The sequence below is a fragment of the Phoenix dactylifera genome, chromosome 1 (genome assembly GCF_009389715.1).
Source record: "Phoenix dactylifera cultivar Barhee BC4 chromosome 1, palm_55x_up_171113_PBpolish2nd_filt_p, whole genome shotgun sequence".
NCBI classification, from domain to species: Eukaryota; Viridiplantae; Streptophyta; class Magnoliopsida; order Arecales; family Arecaceae; genus Phoenix; species Phoenix dactylifera.
This window is the reverse complement of record NC_052392.1, coordinates 40,578,640-40,598,180: the sequence shown is the minus strand read 5'-3', so window position 1 is coordinate 40,598,180 and position 19,541 is coordinate 40,578,640. Positions and strand designations below refer to the sequence as shown.

The window sequence follows — 19,541 nt, the reverse complement described above, 5'->3', positions numbered from 1 at the left end:
AAAAGAGAGTCGAAAGAATGATTTGATTTTGGATGGAGGAGTGAAAGAGAGGGATCTAGAGATTGAAAATTTCTTAGAGGAGTAAGAAATATTAGTTTTGAGCGAAAACCATTAACCCATCACACACTTTAAGAATAAAAAGATAATTTCATAATTTTAATTAATTTTCAATTTAAATAAATATAATTTTGGCCGATTACGTCAGTTGAATTGCCATGTCAAAGACATTCATATAAACATAGTGTTTTGTGAAGGCATGCATGCAAATATCAATTCGGAAGGATATTCACACAAATTCCAATATTTAGGAGGGTATTTATGCAAAAATTTAAGATTTTTCTTTTGTGTGTTTATACCTTTCTAAATATATAAAATTGCATGAATACTCTCGTAAAATTGCTATTTGTGTGTATACCCTTATAAACTCTTTTTTTGTATGTTTACTCGTTAAGAATATTTCAATCATTTTAAATTTAAACCGCTAACTTCTTAACACCGTTAGATGGCACGGGCGCATATGCAAAAGAAAAGAAAATAGAAGGGTATACATGCAAAAATGTGTCCTATGTTGGTATACATATAAATATCAATTTTGGAAAGGTATGCAGGCAAATTTCAATATTTAAGAGAGAATGTACGCCAAAAAGCTCTAAAAAAAAAAACGGACCATGAAGAAAAAACCTTCCCCGTAATGAATTGAAGAATATGGAATCAAGATCTTAATTTGTCCCTGTTAGTAATATTATTTCTCTAATCATATGATACATTTTTCAACATGTTTATACATAATGATAACCCGCTTACCTGCCATCGCAACAGTTTATGGTTATTTGCCAAGCACCTATTGTTCCCATATGTTGGATGGCCCTTCGCTTTCTTGATGATCTGGATGGTAACATGAATTGAACTGTCCAAAGATACACGATAATAAGGACTGGACATTGTTTGTTTTTTTTCAGCGCCGGCAGGGGATTTAGATGGAGAATCGTCACTGTCTATAGATAGGCCTTCTATTCCGTATCTAATAAACTCAACAACCTAGTAGATTCACCTATCAAGCCTCCAAAACTAGCAGTACTCCTATCTCATGATTCCCTTTGACCTATGTTCCGAGTTTGGCATAGTAGGTCCTCCCATCCTACCATATTGATAATAATTTGGATATCTTTGACCCCACCGTCTTCCTCATGCTCTATAATATTCCTCTTCTATCTAATATCTATTACAACCGTATGCCTTTTCAACATTTTTTTTCTTGCGTTAAAAGCTGAAAAAGGTTCACAAAAATAGAAACTTACAAAGCTTTTTCCCGCATTTTTGTTTCCATAACCATCTGCCTGCTGGCTTGTTTTATATGTAATAGTCGACTCAGCTCAATTTTTCGACAGGAACGAGATTTAAGATCTTACAATCTTTGGGGAGAGTTGCACTGTATATGTATAGTCATAATGATTGCCGTTTCTTTAATTAATTGGCAGGTAGAAATTAATTGATGTGATAATGCATGGGAGGTACGTAAACCTTTTAGGTGGGGCTGACGCCATCATCCATTGAGCACAGCATCAACATCCGAATGCGGATGAGGGAGTGGCCGTCTTTCCCTTTGCTCTCATTATCACGCTAATAGTTAGTTAAGTTGGGAGCCTTAATTCCAGGAACAGGAGAAAGAGATCAAAATGAAATCGGCTGAAACTTGAGATCCATATATATATATATATATAGAGAGAGAGAGAGAGAGAGAACGTTATTATTCCGTCGTCATCCTCTCTGAAGCAAAGTAACGTTACAGAACAACCCCAAAGACCTCAGAAACCTGGAGTTGCGAACACACAACAATTCGGAAGTTCAAAGACTGAAACATCTCACAAACAAACCAAACGGGGAATTCATAAGCTGTCTACTATTTCTCTTATACATATATATATATATATATATATATATATATATATATATATATATCACTTGTTGGGCGCAAGGCCAGCCTTGATCTTCTCCACCTCGTTGGTGCTGATCTGGAAAGCCTGGGCAAGCACAGCATCTGGCACCGCCGGAGAGGCAGTGAAGAGGCTGGCGGCTATGACTAGGATCCCCGGGAGCTGGCTGTTGAAGGCGGCGATGAGGGAGGCTGGGACATGGCCGTTGTTTTTCTGGAAGTGGACGAGCCCCCGGGGGAAGACGAAGACCTCGCCCGCGGTGATGGTCTTGGTGACGAACTTGTTGGCGGTGGTGATGAAGCCGACGTCGAGGGTGCCATCGAGGATGAAGATTATCTCGGTGGCGCGGGGGTGGGTGTGGGGAGGGTTGAGCCCGCCAGGGGCGTAGTCGATGCGGGCCATGGAGACACCCAGGGTGTTGAGCCCCGGGATCTTCCCCACGTCGGCCCCCGTCACGAGGGATCCGAGAGTGTTGTTGGTGGCGCCCGGGGTGGCTAGTCCCTTGAAGAAGAAGTCGTCCTCGGTGACGTTGGCTTTGCATGCAAATCCGTTCACCTTCACAGCTGCAGTACATGGTCAAGAAGAAATCACCGATGCATCTTAGTACTACAATTAATAGCCAAAACATGCTTAATTATTGCGTTTTGATGTGTTTTCTCATCCTGAAAAACTATAAAAAAAAAAAAAAAGCTAATTAAGAAGAGAGTTCAGAGTGTTAGGAGGAGAAAGGAGGAAAGTACGGGAGTTCAGATCGGCAACACAGAGATCTTGGAGCATGTCGGGATCAGCGGCGAGAGAGGAGGCAAAGAGAAAGAGGAGGGTGAGGAGGACGAGGAGGGAAGACTTGGTTGACATGATTGTTTCCTTGCTTAATGGCTTGGAACGGGGATTTGACTTTTTGTAGCTTGGAAAGAGAGAGATGGACTTTGAGGATAAAAGGGGGAAGAGGACTCGTATTTATAGTCGTATTGTGTTGGGCCCCGAGTGGAAGGTGTGATGTGAGAATTAAGGCATGGATGTAGCCTTGTGAATCAAGAAATGTTGGACATGAAAGGAAAAAGCTAAAGCATGCTTATTTAATGAGTTAAGATTTGAGCTTGATTAAATTACTTGGACTGATGGGGAAGAGGAGAAGGTATATATGGGTTCAGAAAATGATTACCAGATGATTCATTCATTTATATGTGTTTTTTTTTCTTAACTATGGAAATGATTTTGCTTTATTAGTTGATTAGTAGCTACCGATCAACTAGATTCCTTTATGAAAAGGATAATCAGCTAGGCAGACGCTAGGCTTTTTGGTACAATAGCTAGACTGTAGTTTTTTTTTTTGGTACAATAGGTAGACTGTAATTTAAAAGTTTTCCTATGATTGCATATGTTTGAAGCCCACTTGAAATTCAGTAATTTATACAACTGATAATTTAGAATTTTGAAAATTTAATATAGAGCAGAGACATTATTTTTTTTTGATGTAAAAATGGGTTCGTAAAAGCAGAGACATATATACACACACACACACACATCAACTACTCATGGGATTGATAACCATTTAGGATCCTTATTATCCATGTTATATGAAGTTCCAACAACTTCATTTGGTTGTTTTTGATAGGGAAATTAAAAACTCAGTAAGTTCCTCTTTCCATTTCAAACCAACCATCTCAGCCAATGGATGCAGGTCCAAGTTGTACAACCAATGGAAATTTGCTTGCATGCTTCAATTGCAAGGAATTTTCTACACCTAGTTTTGCAGAGGGGGTTTGGGTCATACCTTTCACACAAAAGAATGATTAATGTTCTTTCACACAAAGCCACCTCTGGATCGAGCAATGGTTGCTTCGAGATCTATGCAGGCAGATGAATAATGGTGCTCGGAGTGTTTTGAGATCTACCCCAGGCACGATCCAATAGTTGGTGTTGTGAAAGAAGATAAACCATTCTTTTATGGCAAGGAAGAAGTTCAGAGCTATTTGAAGCCTACATTAATCTTAGCAATTGTTGAGCTTTACGTTGTGTGCATATCGTAAGCCGAACGGGTGTTGGATAGCGTGCTGAACTTCGAGGTTCAGTTTTAGACAACTTCGTCTTCTAATTATGTTGATGGTTCTGCCCTCAGCCCGGTCCACAAAATTACCACGCAATCTGGTTCTTTAGCAGCCGACAGGGAATCTACCTCGGGGGGCAAAAGTGTCATTGTGAATTGTTTCAAATAGCTGGTCTCTCTCTGGATGGGGTTTGTTGGCGTATAGTGCAGTCAGCTAACCCTCCTAAACTACGGCCGAGTGAAGGAATGGATTAAATGTAAAGACTGTATATGTGTGCATGGCTCAAAAGCTTTCTTAAAGGAGTTGATGACATAACATAAAGGCTAAATGGCATAAAATATTGTATACTTATGTCTTTTTTTTTCAATTATGTCATATTGTTTCAATTTTTGCAATTGGAGGCAAATGCTTTATTTATTGTTGCAATTGGCATCTAATTTTATCATTAAAGTGTGTTTCTGGGGACATGATATGGAAATTTTGAATATGGCGCGGAAAATAATAAAAGCTTTCGTTTATAATCACAGATGGAGGAGTGGGAAAGACAGAGACTCAAAAGATTGGGGATGGAGTAGACTAAGGGTGAGGGATGAGGGGTGAGATTTGGGTTTGCATTTGGAAAATTGCAACGAATGCATTTCCTTTCTTTCTTGCTTAAAAGGGTAAGTGCTAGGATTAGGGTTTGCATTTGGAAAATTGCAATGGATGCTCTCGGAAGCTTCATTATGGTCAAGGGGATAGTTAGCCTAGCAACAAAGTAGTAGAAGAAGAAGTTTGAAAAGAGGAGGAGGGAGGGCCATGGAGCCAATGAAGCAACAGAAAACGAGCAGAAACAGCAGTAAGGGGGTCTCAGAGGCAGAAGCAACGGGGCTAGGGCGGCTCCGAGATCTCGGAGGCTCTTGGCCGTGAGGAGGGAGGCTCGGTAATCCTTATCCCCGATGGTGGTGCGCAAGCGGCGCAGTCTCGGCAGGTGGCCTCCTGGGCGAAAGACCGTCAACTAGAGGCCTGAGAGAGCAAGAGCAAGAGGTAGGCTCTAATACCATGAAAAGCGTAGAGGGAGAGGAGAGAGAGACGTAGAAGAGAGGAGAGAGAGAGACACAGAGGAAGAGAATACGATCTTTGTTTTCTTACTTCAAACAGTGCCATAGCCTACCTTTTATAGTTGAAAGTGGCTATATACAGCTCATGTATATAGCTCATATACAGTTAACAATACAGCTCATATATAGCTAACAATATAGCTCATATATAGTTAACAATACAGCAAACATATAGCTAACACAGAGATAGCTTTAAAGATAGCCAAAGCTCTTAATTAACTTAGACTCAGCCAAACCAGAGAAAATGGAGACTCAGTAAAGTGTTCGGACTGCTAATAATGAAGATAGGTTTTTTTCGATATGGAGATAACAGTTTTGAATATTATGTATAGATACAAAATTTTTTGTGTTTGGAATATGTGACAGTAATTATTGGGAACAAATGACAGGAAATGTTCTAGTTTTTTCTTGGACAATAATTAACAATCATGCTTTTGTATGGGTTGACAGCAAATGAAAGGTCCTTTTTCATATACTTGATCCCTTAGCTATTAAAAACATGCTTTGATCTATTTAGCATGCTTCCAGATATTGATATTCTTTAATGGATGTCTAGCAATCAATTATGTAGGTATCTCAATTGGATTTGGGGACCAACTTACATCCTTTAAAATTGGTAAAATGCATAAAGCAGACTTAATATTCATAAAGCAACATAATCATAAAGAAAACTTAATAACTAATTGAACATAGCTTCTTAAAACAACAAAATCATAATCATTCATCACAATTAACATCGATAGCCTAAGTACATAATAAAAGTTATTTGACATTCAGTATACACATAACCCAGCAAAATATGAGAACAATATTTTTTGCCACAAAATTACAACACCAAAACTCAGTTGAACCCTCAACCAGTGCCTCACATCAAATTGCAGAATTTAAGGCAACAATAATTAAGGTTGTTTCCGATTCACCCTTAATAACAACCCATAGATCACTACCATTATCATCTATGGGAGGACAATAGCCCTAACATACAACTTATCTCTTCCTTTATGCCTTGAAATCTCAAGCCTTAAGTATTTGTTCTTCTTCTACAACATTGCATGCTCAATTTTCAGTTTCTTAATCTCATCCTCAATCTTTCCCTTCAACAGTCTTCTCATCCAACATTTTCATCTTTTCTCTAGCAATTTTATTCATCTCCTCCACTATTTGAAGCTTCTCTTTAAGCCCCTCGCTCTAGTTAATCAATATGGTACCCACCTCCTTCCCATGATCACACATCTCTGGTTCAACCCAGTGGAAAAAACCACAATAATTATCCTGCAAAATAACGCTTATGTTGAATCAACAATCACTAGCTTTTCCAATGTCAGCTAATGATTGGGAAAATCATATTTTTCAAGATCAGTATCAGAGGAATCTCCTTCCTAGTTTCCTTATACTCCATAAACTAAAAAGCCTCACTTTAACTTGGTCATGGCATAATATTTTGTCTCCAAGCACCATAGATGTTGCTGAGCAAGCTATCCTGTCGATCATATCGGAGCTTCCAAAAGCATGCATTGCATTTTTCCAAATGCAAACCCTAATCTCACCCCTTACCCCTCACCTAATTTCACAATGAAATGATACCATTATCTCTATCTCTCTCTTCCCCCCTTCACTAATTTTGAACGGAAGCTTTTGTTATTTTCCATGCTATTTTTGAAATTTCTATATCATTTTCATGGGGGTAGTTTATCGGCAAAATCGGATGCCAAATGACAACAGCCCAACATTGCAATAATAAATAACAAATCTGCCACCATTGCAAAATTGAAATGATATATATGTTAGAATTGGAAAAAAGCACGTAAGTATAGGATTTTTTGTGTCATTTAGCTCTAAGATAAACATAGACATATGCTCTTCTTGTGAACAAACCTTGTAAATCTGCCTCAGACACAGGTTGACTTGTTTGTTTTCGGTTGCAGGACAGGAAAGTTCAAGTGAAAGGTTTTTTTTTTTTTTTGTTCTAACCAATTATAAGTTCTTATCCTGGATAATTTTATTATAGTAATTGGTATCCGATTAACAAACTTAACAAATAACTTTGTCATAGCATGTGCAATAGAAAGGGAGAGGTTGATTTTTTTTTTAAATTTTCTCTATGTAGCCAATTATTATTCAATAAACTCTTAATTCTAATTATCAAATACAATTTCCGGCTATCCTCCAATAACTGTAGAAACAATAATAAGTGAACCACAACTTTTGTTGGTGGTAACATTTCTTTGCTTAACAATAAGATTCAAGCTTTATTAATTTCTTGAGCAATATATCTAAAATATCTATATTTGGGTAATTGTACTATAGTTGGGTCTCCCTCTGTTTCTCTCAAAAAGATTATGTTATTTCTCTCAAAAATTAGGGAACAAAAACTCAAAAAATAGATATTGAGACTTCAAAATAGCAGTTCTTTGAAGGGATACTAAAGAATACAAATAGTTATCCCATCTTCTTCTATCATGTAACCAAGCACAACCTTGCTTGTTTGAGTGATGTGATCTGGGTGGTTTACGATTCAACCTCTAGGCAAGTCTTTTTGACATGGAGAGCTTCATAAAAGAAAATTTGAGAGCAAGGCATAGTTGAGAAATCTCACCAAGTTAAGAAATTATTGTTTCGGCACACCATTGAAAACATATATATAGGTTAGTCTGAATTTCGAGATAATCTTATTGGTGCTAACTTATGTTGCTGGTAAAGTTATTGGACTGCGATACTCAAAATGACTGAGGTTCAAATCTCCTTGACACTTGGGTGGCTAGCTAGAGGCGAGCCCTCTTCCCTTTTAGAAAAAGAAGAAAAATAAGAAAAAGAATATTGAGATAACCCTAATTATGTTCTACGGAATCAACTATAGGCTTAAAATGAGGAGGATAATTCATTTTCTATTTCCCTTTCCTAATGAAAAAGTTGAAGAGTATGGACTCAAGGTTTGTTATTTTGTTGTTGTTGTTTTTCAATATCTATGCAATCCCTCAAGAACATTTTATGGGCCATTTGTGTCGAAAGAAACGGGATCATGAAGAAGAAACCTTGCACAATAAATTGAAGAATGTAGAATCAAGCTCTTAATCTCTCTCTATCAGTAATATTATTTCTCTAGTCATATAATATATTTTTCTACATGTTTATAAACAATGATAACCTGCTTAAATGCCATCGTAACAGTTTATGGTTATTTGCCAAGCACCCATTGTTGATATCTTCTAGGGGGCCTTTCGCTTTCTTGATGATTTGGATGGTTGCATGAATTAACTTGTCTAAAGATGCACAACATTAAGGAATGGACATTCTTTTTTTTTTTTTTTTTTGTTTAACAACACTAGTAGCGCCTTTAGATGAAGAATCATCATATCTATAGATAGGCCCTCCATTCCGTATTTAAAACAATCAACCACCTAAGAGATTAACCAATGAAGCCTCCAAAACAAGAGGCAAAATCTTCTCTCATTCCCTTTAGCCTATGTTCTGAGTCTGGCATAGTAGGCCCTCGCATCCTTCCACATTGATAATAATTTGGTTCTCTTTGACCCCACCGTCTTCCTCTATCGAGCTTCATGATATTCCTCTCGTGTCTATAGAACCATGTCCCTTTTCAACAATATTTTTTTCCATTAAAAGCTGAAAATAATCCCCAAAAATTGTAACTTATAAAGCTTTTTCTTGCATTTTTGCTTCCATAACTATCTACCAGTTTTATTTGTAATAGGCTCACTTTAATTTTTCGACAGGAACGTGATTTAAATCTTATAATCTTTTTTTGAGGGGAGAGTTGCACTATATACACGTCGTAATAACGATTGCCATTCCTTTACTTGGCAGGCAGGGAGTGATGTGATGATAAATGAGAGGCACGTAAGCCTTTTAGGTGGGGCTGGGGCCATCATCCGTTGAGAGTAACGTCAATGTCCAAGGGCGAACGAGGAGTGGCCATCTTTCCCTTTGCTCTCGCGATCACAGTACTAACTAAGATGGGCGACTTATTTCGGCAAATGTAATGACCTGGGCCACCATGTCATGACCCAGGCTTGGACGGCCCATGAATGAGAGAAGAGAGACAAGGCGATGGTCACACGTTGCTTAGAAATATTAAAAATTTGGTGGGAGACTGTGACTCGTTTCAAGCTGCTCATGTATATTGGAGGTGAACAAGATGGCAGATTGGGTCATCTCTTTTTTCTGCTTATCATTTTGGAAAGATTTTTTAGACATAGTCTAATATCGCCCTTCACCCATCTTTACACAATTTTTTTTTTTTTTTACTCTGCTGGTTGCACCTATACTATACGTGTTGTGAGAACCGTTGTAGTAGTAGTAGTAATAGTAATAATAATAATAATAATAATAATAATAATAATAATAATAATAATAATAATAATAATAATAATAATAATAATAATAATAATAATAATAATAAGAGAGAGAGAGAGGGAGAGAGAAAAGGGAGGAGAGCGCGTATTCTTCCTTCCCCTCATGCGCCCGAACGCCTCCATGGCCCTCCTCCATCTTCCCTGTGCTCTTTCCTCCTCTCTCTCTCCCGGCTCCTCACGCTCTCTTTCTCTTTCCTCACATGCCCCCTATCTCCCGCCTCCTCACGCTCTCCTTCTCTCTCGTCCTCTCTCGCTCCCTTCCCTGCTCTCTTTCTCTCGTTCTCTCTCGCTCTCTCACGCTCCCTTGTTTCTTCCTTCGCGCATATGAGCCGCCCCTTTCTCTCGCACAACCGCAGCTCCTCCCTCAGCTACTTTCTCTTCTATAGCTCATCATCTCCTCCTTCCCCCCTCTCTCTCTCTCTCTCTCTCCCATTGTTCCCTCCTCCCTCCATGCGTGCAGAAACGGGTGAGAGGGTACCATGCCCTCTTCCAGCACCCCTCTTTCTTTTATTCCCCTTTTCCCGCTATTAATCCCCCATCCCGTGAGATAAAAACAGAGCAAGATTAGTAGCCTATTCCTCCTGTTGCAATAATAATTAGCCTAGCAACCGAAATTTTAAAATTTTTAAAAATTTAAAAAATTTGGAATTTTAGAAATTTTACAAATTATTGTAAAATATTAGTGCGCCACTAATTTGATATTTGTGTATGGATTTTGGATTATTAGGTCCGTGGAACCCCAATGAGATGATTAGATTCTCTAATTTTGGACATATGCCAGATAAGTAATATTTATACTTTATAGTAATTATTAAAAATTAATTATGCAAATTGAAATTATGATTTCAAAATTAATTGCATCTGAAATTTAGTAATTATATGAAATTTGATTTGTCATTGCATTCTGATGAGTAACTGCGTGATTGAATCATCATAATGGGATCAACCCTGTAAAATTGAACTTGATGCATGTTCAAACATAAAACTCAAAAGTGGTACTGAAAAAGAAAATATTATATATATATTTGTGTGGGTGGATATGTATATCACCTGACTCTCAACTTGACTATGTATGGACTCGATTACATGACCTACACCACCGGTTAAATGTGGCTCCGTGACCTACACCTCTGGATAAGGATCTTGCCATAGGGATTGAATAAGTTAAAGCATTTAATGTGGCTTGATCCAATCTATAAATTGGATTTGTTACTTATTGAGTTGTAAAGCTCATAATTTTTTCAGATTTGAGGACCAAGAATCAGGACAATACCAGTTTTGGGGGGAGAATATATAGAGGCAAGGCTGATTTTGTGGTTAATAGTTATAGTCTTAACCCGTTTATGTACATTAAAGGGTTGTTTGGGTATTATGTATAAATAGCTTAAATACTAAAGTTTTGAGTTGTAAATTTTGGAAGAGGACCCATGCATGTTACAAAATATATATAGTAGCAACCATGTTTATATATGATATTTTAGTTTAATAACTTAATTGTTCTGATAATTAGTACTATCGCATATGAATTTTATGAATTTCAGGTTATATTGGATTCGTTGATAGAAAGAACATCTTGCATGCTTATTAGGCGACCCTCATATGCCCTCGAATTATGATTATAAGATTTGGGGCACCAAAATCAATAGAAACTTGAGATCTATATATATATATATATATATATATATATATATAGAGAGAGAGAGAGAGAGAGAGAGAGAGAGAGAGAGAGAGAGAGAGATGGAGATGGAACGTTATTATTCCGATTATTATTCCGTCATCCTCTATGGAACATAGCAACGTTACAATAATAACACTAAATAAATGAACACAACAATTCGGAAGTCCGAAGTCTGAAGGGCAAACCAAATGGCAAATCCATAAGCTGTCTAATATTTCTTTTATATCACTTTTTGGGCGCAAGTCCAGCCTTGATCTTCTCCACCTCCTTGGTGCTGATCTGGAAAGCCTGGGCAAGCACAGCATCGGGCACTGCCGGAGAGGCGGTGAACAGGGTGGCGGCGATGGACTGGGTCCCCGGGAGCTGGCCGTTGAAGGCGGCGATGACGGAGGCTGGGACTTGGCCGTTATTCTTCTGGAAGTGGACGAGCCCCCGGGGGAAGACGAAGACCTCGCCCATGGTGATGGTTTTGGCGATGAGCTTGTTGGCGGTGGTGATGAAGCCGACGTCGAGGGTGCCGTCGAGGACGAAGACCATCTCGGTGGCGCGGGGGTGGGTGTGGGGAGGGTTGAGCCCGCCCGGGGCGTAGTCGATGCGGGACATGGAGATGCCCAGGGTGTTGAGCCCCGGGATCTTCTCCACGTTGGCCGCCGTCACCAAGGATCCGAGAGTGTTGTTGGTGGCGCCCGGGGTGGCCAGTCCCTTGAAGAAGAAGTCGTCCTTGGTGACGTTGGCTTTGCATGCAAACCCGTTCACCTTCACAGCTGCAGTGGGTCAAGAAGAAATCACCGATCGATGCATCTTAGTACTACAATTAACAGCCCAAAAATGCTTATTTATTGCGTTTTGATGTTCTTTCTCATCCTGAAAAGCCAAAAAAAAAACACAACGAAGAAGAGAACAGGAGTGTTAAGAAGAGAAAGTACTAGAGTTCAGATCGGCAACGCAAAGATCTTGGAGCATGTCGGGATCAGCGGCGAGAGAGGAGGCAATGAGAAAGAGGAGGGCGAGGAGGGCGAGGAGGGAAGACTTGGTCGACATGATTGCTTTTCTTGCTTGTTGGCTTGGAGGGGCGATTTGACTTTTTGTAGCCCGGAAGGAGAGGGATGGACTTGAGGGAAATGGGGGGGAAGGGGACTCGCATTTATAGGGATTGGGTTGGGCCCCGGGAGGAAGGCATGATGTGTGACTATGGGCACGGAAATAGCCTTGTGAGTCAAGTAATGTTGGAGATAATGACGGATGGATAGATAAAGAAAGGAGAAAACCGAAGTATGGTTATTTAATGAGTTAACACAGGAGCTCGATTAAATTACTTGGACTGCTGCGGATGAGGAGACGGTATGGGTTGAGAAAATGATTACCAGATGATTCATTCCTTCAGATTTGTTTAGTTTTCTTAACTATGGAAATGATTTTGCTTTGTTAGTTGATTAGTAGCTATCGACTTGGTTTCTAGGTGAAAAAGAAAGGCAGGCAGCTAGGTAGACTGTAGTTTTTCTTTCTGGTACAGTAGGTAGGCTGTTGTTTAAAAGTTTTCCTATGATTGCATATGTTCGAAGCTCTACTTGAGATTCAAAAATTTATACAATTGATAGTTTAGTTTTTTAAAAATTTAACATATAGTAGAGACTTTTTTTTTTTATATAAATCACTCATGGGATCGATTACCACTGAGGATCCTTACACTCCATGTTATGTAAAGCTCCAACAACTTACAGTAATTATTTGGTAGATTTTGATAGGGAATTTAAAAACTCAGTAAGCTCCTCTTTCCATTTCAAACCAACCATCTCAGCATATGGATGCACGTCTAAGTTATACAACCAATAGAAACTTGCTTACACGCTTCAATTGTAATGAATTTTTCTACGACCAGATTTGCAGAGGAATTGTAATTGAAATTTCATGTTAGTATCAACATGTAAGCAGGGACATACAAGTCAATGTTAATTTACACCATCTGCGGTTAATGTTTATAGGTCGATATCAATTCTTTTTAAGCCCTAGCATGATAAATCAACCTAGATAGCAATAGTTCTTGAACAAAGTTTCTTTTTCTTTACCCCCTCCCTCCTTTTCTCTCTCAGCCAACCAAATCCCTCCTCTCTCTCTTTCTCTCCACCCAAAACAAAACTACTATCCCCAACTTCCCAAATTTCCCCTCTGCAGGCCAGGAAACTCTCCACCTCCCTTCCATCGAGGGAGAAGACTCGTAGCCAGCTCCTGTTCCCGTTTTATATGGGGCCTTTGCTTCCTTTTGGTCACGGTCAGACACAGAAAATATGGCAAGTAACCTCTCTCCCTATCTCTCCCTCTTTAGGATTACCTTGTCGCCTGCTGGGATCAAAGCATCCAAGAAAACCAGATCCAAGTAAGAAGTCACGTAAACAAGAAATACAAAAAAATTACCATATGCAATCACACTTTGCAAGCAAAATCACCAAGAGAAGGAACGCAATATTCGGTTACTTGGATTCAAAAGAAAAGAACGATGCTCAGATCTAGGGCATTAAAAGAAGGGAAACTTTTTGCGCTGATGGAAACTAGACGAAGCAAAAGCAGATGAAGAAATGAAATGGGAATAGATTTAAACCTCCACGAAGAGATCAAACAGACAAAAAAAGAAAAATTTATAGGGATCGAGAGACGAGAAGAGGATCACGGGAGGAAGTGGTGATCTTTTCTTCAGATGGAAGCGGAGAATATTAGAGCACGGGCAAAAGAAGCAATATGGGTTTTCTCGATTGGAATTTGGGCGGGGCGGCGGGTTTAATTTTAGATTCCCTCTTTTTACTTTTTTTTAAATTTATAATTACTCAAAAATAATATTTTTAATATTTTTAGAATTAAAAATTAAATTTGGTGACGGAAATTTCTGTCAATAATCCGTCACTGCCAAAAATAATCAATTAAAAATTTATAAATACTTGGGTTACGATTTTTGTGACGGCTGAATTTGTTACTGTTTGGTTGCAATTTTGGTTATCAGTTTGTGACAGATACCCCGTCACTACGGTGGTCACTAAGTTTTGGCGCCCACCCTATCTGTGTATTCTGTGATCGGTCTGTCTCTAATCTATCATTAAGTTCACACCACGGTAACCAAATTTCTGTCTATCACTAATCCATCACAACAGTGACTGATAACAAACCGTCACTAGTTTTCCGTCACTATACGCTTGTTTTCTGGTAGTGGCATAGCCAATAGGCTAGCCTAGGTGCACCTGGCCTGGGTTGGGAAAGTGGGCTAACAAGCACCCGGACTCCTCCCCCCATCCCCTCTCCTTTCTCCCTAACATCGCGCGACCGCCTCCACAATGCTCTTCTATTCTTGCTCCACCGCTGACCCAACAATAAATCACATAGTTTATGAGGATGGTTTATTGAGATTTGGTAAGAAATTTTATTTTCTAAAGTTTTAGAGTTGGAGAAAGGGATTTTAAAAGAAGCGCGTAACTCTATTTATACCTTCCATCAAGGAGGCACCAAAATGTAGGGAGATTTTAAGGAGATTGCTCAGTACCTTGCAAGTGCTTGGTGTATCACAGATGAAAGATGAGCATCAAAGATCTGCAAGGCCATTGTAGTATCTTTTTATTTTTTTTAGTCGAAATGGGAGTTTATTACCAAAAACTTTATTTAATAAGAGGTAATGATGCTATTGAGATGATTGTTGATCACCATAATAAGAGGTAACAATGCTATTTAGATGATTGTTGATCACCATAGTGTAAAGGTGTTTATTTAAACTTGCTCGAAATCACTTTTCGCTCCTTGAATGCATTATCACATACATCATGCATCTTCAACAACGTCAAATATACGATAATTCTAGCTTAGTCTGCTAGTGGAGTCTCTTCATAGTGTTTTCTTTCTTTCTTAAAAAAAAGAGAAAAGTTTTTTGAGAGCACATTCAAGGGACGCCGCTTTGGCAGAGCATAGCCTTTGGGGCAGGGGCGGGTAATCTGCCTCCGGATCAATATGAGCACGATCAAGCCATGGAAGACTCGGATCAAAGCAGACCTCCAGATTCGGTAAAGAGTTTGCTCTGGAGAAGCATAACGCCTCAGCGGAGCAGCAGTTTCTGTTGGTAGGGCCGCACTGAAGTGAAACCATAAAGACGTTTGCCCATGGATGGAGTATAAGACCAACTCGGTATCATAAAAGAGCGGATATTGAACTTTTTTAATGGATAAAGAACCGCTTAGAATGGTGGCTCTAGAACTGAATCATTTCTTTGTATCTGAGAAGAACTTCCAGATTAATAGGAAGGAAGCTTGATCTGAATAAATCAGAATTTCTATTCTATGATCGAGAGCCTGCAAGAGATGGGGTTGGAGGGCTACCCATAGTGTACGCCATTACCTAAGCACGGACCTCTCTATACATTAAAAAGAAAATGACAAGGAAACCCCCAATGGAGGCGTTTGATTAGAACGCACGATATCCTTGGAAGTTTGATTAGATATAGAGATGTTCATGGAGGCGTTTCAACGCCAGCTGGCTCTTGGGTTGCTACAGTGCCCATATAAGAATATGCCGCAGCCCAAATGCAAATAAAAAAAAAAAAAGAAGACGACGCCGGCTATCTCTCAGTATTAGATGGTTTACCTAACTCAGGCTCTTCGCAAGGTTTAGTCATGATAGGTTTCTTTATCATTGTTCCTAGTATATAACCAAACTGTGCGGGGGAGTTTATCTGAATAAAAAAAAAATTGATACCTTATCAACATATATTTTTTTAGCAAATAAACTTACAGCAGTTTTAATGTTCATCATCCGTAAGTTATCCGTTTAAACTAGAAAAAAATGAAAAAAATCCTGTATATAAGAGTGTTATTCAAATTTGAAGTTTCAATGATGAAATATGATTAGAAATTATGAAAAAAAAGAATAGATGGGAAGAAAATGTTTAAAGTTTAATTACCACCACCACAATCCTTTTACAGGTGATGCAGTTAATAGTTCTCCATGATGGTAATGTGGAGTTATATCAAATGTTTTTTTTGGTAGAAGAAAAAAAGTAGAGAAAGTGCGATATTTAAAGTATGTTATCGGCTTGTATTTGATGATTTTTTAGAAGGAGTTGCTTCTTAAAAAAATCATTATAAATCTTTTTACGAGAGTCGAACTAACGTATTCTTTTTGAACTTGAGATGAAGAAGGTCTGAATCTAGAACTTTCATCTAGAATAATACATTGAGATTCACTTTTTATAAAAATATTTGTTACCTTGAAATTATAAAAATTGCCGTTAAAACTCTATGACCCAAACATAATTTGGAAGATGTAGGCACTATTAAAATTTTTTTTAACAACAATTGGAAGAGTAAATCTGTTGCATTTTACGTTCATCGTGACGTTAGGTGCTGGGACACCAATTAGTTGCTGAGCTAATTTTTCAAATATTATAAAGGTGGCTACATTAGTTTTATCCTCAATGATAGCGCTTAATTTATACCTTCAAAGGATAGATGTACAACAATTATTTTTGTTTAAGTAAAACAATGGTGTATCCATTTTTAGCAAATAAATTATGATACAAAAATGTACCACAACTTTACCATTGATTTGGAGGCCGGTCATTTTTACTATATTTTTTGCACCGAAAAGTATCACCATAAACTTTTACTACAGCCCTACAACTATAACATGCTTTATACCACCAACCATAGGAGGTGTCAATCGATTTTAAAGTTGCCTTGCATGTGAATTTCAACCCCTAAAAAAATTTAAATAATTGAAGATTCTCACACAAGCAAATTAACGTATATAATCATATTTTAAACCACACCTAATATTCATGTGGATCCAATTTTAGCAATTCTTTAAGCATTTTTTTATTTGCAATACTTTTTTATTGAGGGCTAATAATAATTTCTCGCTTCTGCTCCATAAATCTAATAGAAACAATTGGTGCTTTAATATTATACATAAATTCAAAGGTATATTTAGATCATAGGGGATAAATATTTAACTTTTTTATTGAATACATTATTTCATTTTATATTATGTCATAACCTATTTTAGTACTCTAGTATTTTCAATATTTGCATATTCATGTAATATCTTGATGTTGATAAACATATTTTTTCTACAGATATAGAATAAAAAAAGTATTTTAAGAATTAAATATTGATTGTTGCAGCAAAAAATATTGTAGCTAAAAAAATACCTTTATATGTTCTCACAGTCATGCCTGTCAAAATAATAACAATCGGACCATCCCTCTCCATTTCTCGATTAAACTCTTTAGCAAATTTGGCCCAAAAGATGATGATCATATTTTAATTGCCAAAGAATAAATAAAATTTTTATGGTTATTCGACAACATCATAGTATTCAAATATAGGGAAAAATAAAAGAGCAAATTTTTTTTTTTGTATAATGATAATCAAAAAAATAATTGAGTGAATATATGTTATTCTAGATTTTCTATCTTCAAATTTCTTTTGTAATCCAACTTTTGCCTGACATATACTTGATCAAGAGATCTCTTTGAGATCTGTGTTGGTATAAGTTCAAATTTCTAAGCTTCCTAGAATTCCAGAGAGTTCATGCTCATTCCCTCTCTCACCCTCTTCTCATATCCCCTATACCAAGGCTCTGAGGGCCATACTTATACGTTGATCCCCCTACTATCAAATTGCTTGGAGATCCATGCCGGTATAAGTTAAAATCTATGATCTCTCTGGAATTGCAGAGAGCTCCCAGAGAGCTCCAATTCATTTCTTTTCTCGTGGTCTCCTCCAAACCCTACCCCTTGCTACCGTACCTCCCACTTCCATCATCTGACGCTACCCCAGCTCATTCCCTCTCACGTCCTCTCCTCATCTCCCTCCTCCAAACCATACCCCCTACTACCGTACCCTGCACTTCCATCTCTTGCCGCTGCCCTCCACCCTTCTCCCCTTTCTTTATCGTGCGCACAGAACGGGAAGAGGACGGCCATCTTTTCTTTACGGCAACCCCCCAACGTTCTAGAAAAGGAAGAAGCTGAGGAGAAAAACTTACGTTACGTCCTCCCTTTCTCAGATGATGATGTGGGAAGAGGACAGCTGTAGGTCTCCTGCAGCAACCCCAATACTCTGATGAGAAGGGGACATGGGCGGGAAGAAATAGGTTGCATGCATAATACTTTCTGGGCAGCAATATATAACAAAGCCGTGATCTCCGCACCTCACTGCAGTCGGGATGAAGAAATGACTGCACCTGCAGCAGAAAGACATTTTACAGTTCATTCATTAGGACGGGTAATGTTTCCTCAGTTTTTTTTTTTTTCTGCTTTGTTTTTTTCTTGTTTTAGTGTTTGCAGGCAAGGCAAACAGTTCACTGTTCATTAAGGCAGGTACAGAGTAGCAAAGACGTTTTACAATTCATTCATTAAGGCAGATACTATATTTTTTTTTCTTTCAGAGTATGGCGCAGAGTGATCTCCTTCGGATGGCGCCACATGGAGGTCTCTGATGCCGACATTTGGGTGTTCAGGGTGTGGCCCGGAGTGATCTCTTTTAGTGGATGGTGTCGCATGGAGATCTCTGATGCCAATATCTGAGCAAACTTTAGTCTGACACTCATTATTCTGGAAAAAAGAAGGGAGGGTGGAGAGGCTTTTTATCGTGCAAGGGTCGTAGCTGTTTGTGTTTGCGTCGGGTGGAAAAAATAAAAATAAAAAACAGGTATAGAGACAAACCGCAGCACTGCTGCCAAGTAAAGTGCAACAGAAACTTCACACCATCCGCCAGAAATACCACCCAAACCCTGAGGCTGAGGGCCACCTTCTCTTTCTTTATTTATGTTTTTTTCTAATGTCGACAGTCTTTTTTTTAAAAAAAATAATATATCTTTCGGCTTTTGTTTTTGTTCTTTTTTGGGTTTCAGGTGTTTTTTAATCTCTTTGAAGTTTCAGCTTTGGTCTTCAAACTATTTATATCTATGTTCATTATCACCAACATGGGGATTAAATTTAGATATGGTTTGTGTCGGAGAATTTCTCTGCAAAATAGTATATTATGGTGCACAGATCGCATCGGAGGTTAAATTAGTCATCAGAAGCCGGTACATAAACAGATATTCGAATACGAACTGCACCAGCAGAAGCCCAAGCGAGCTTTATGGGTCAACTGATCGGACCCGTCAACCTGTTTCCCGCAGGGAAGGAATCCTGCGTCTAATCGTCTTGCAAGCTCTTTACATTGGATTAAGGAAGTGGATGAGTTAAGATATTGAAGATGAGCATGGAGTGGTTGGATCCCGTTATATAAATTTAGTTCCTCCGCAGACTGGGAGGCGGAGGCGCGCAGTTGTACCTCCGCTGGCTGACCCTGATGATGCACGCTGCCCAGCAAACTTTGTAGCATGAAAAGCATCCATATGTGAAAGGGTGGCTCGCTGGACGAGGCTGCCGC

The 19,541-nt window shown here is 38.6% G+C and overlaps 2 protein-coding genes across 2 annotated transcripts; both read right to left on the bottom strand.

The window, feature by feature from the left end:
* Positions 1-1,677: 1,677 nt before the first annotated feature.
* On the bottom strand, positions 1,678-2,870 carry LOC103714707 (germin-like protein 5-1). The gene is made up of 2 exons (XM_008802075.3): positions 2,675-2,870; positions 1,678-2,497 (listed from the first exon to the last, which is right to left on the bottom strand). Exons 1-2 carry the CDS (start codon positions 2,787-2,789, stop codon positions 1,959-1,961), a joined length of 654 nt encoding a protein of 217 aa, XP_008800297.1. The 5' UTR covers positions 2,790-2,870; the 3' UTR covers positions 1,678-1,958.
* Positions 2,871-11,190: 8,320 nt separating this feature from the next.
* LOC103714708 (germin-like protein 5-1) lies at positions 11,191-12,238 on the bottom strand. Its single transcript, XM_008802076.2, has 2 exons — positions 12,057-12,238; positions 11,191-11,894 (listed from the first exon to the last, which is right to left on the bottom strand). Exons 1-2 carry the CDS (start codon positions 12,169-12,171, stop codon positions 11,356-11,358), a joined length of 654 nt encoding a protein of 217 aa, XP_008800298.1. The 5' UTR covers positions 12,172-12,238; the 3' UTR covers positions 11,191-11,355.
* Positions 12,239-19,541: the final 7,303 nt, after the last annotated feature.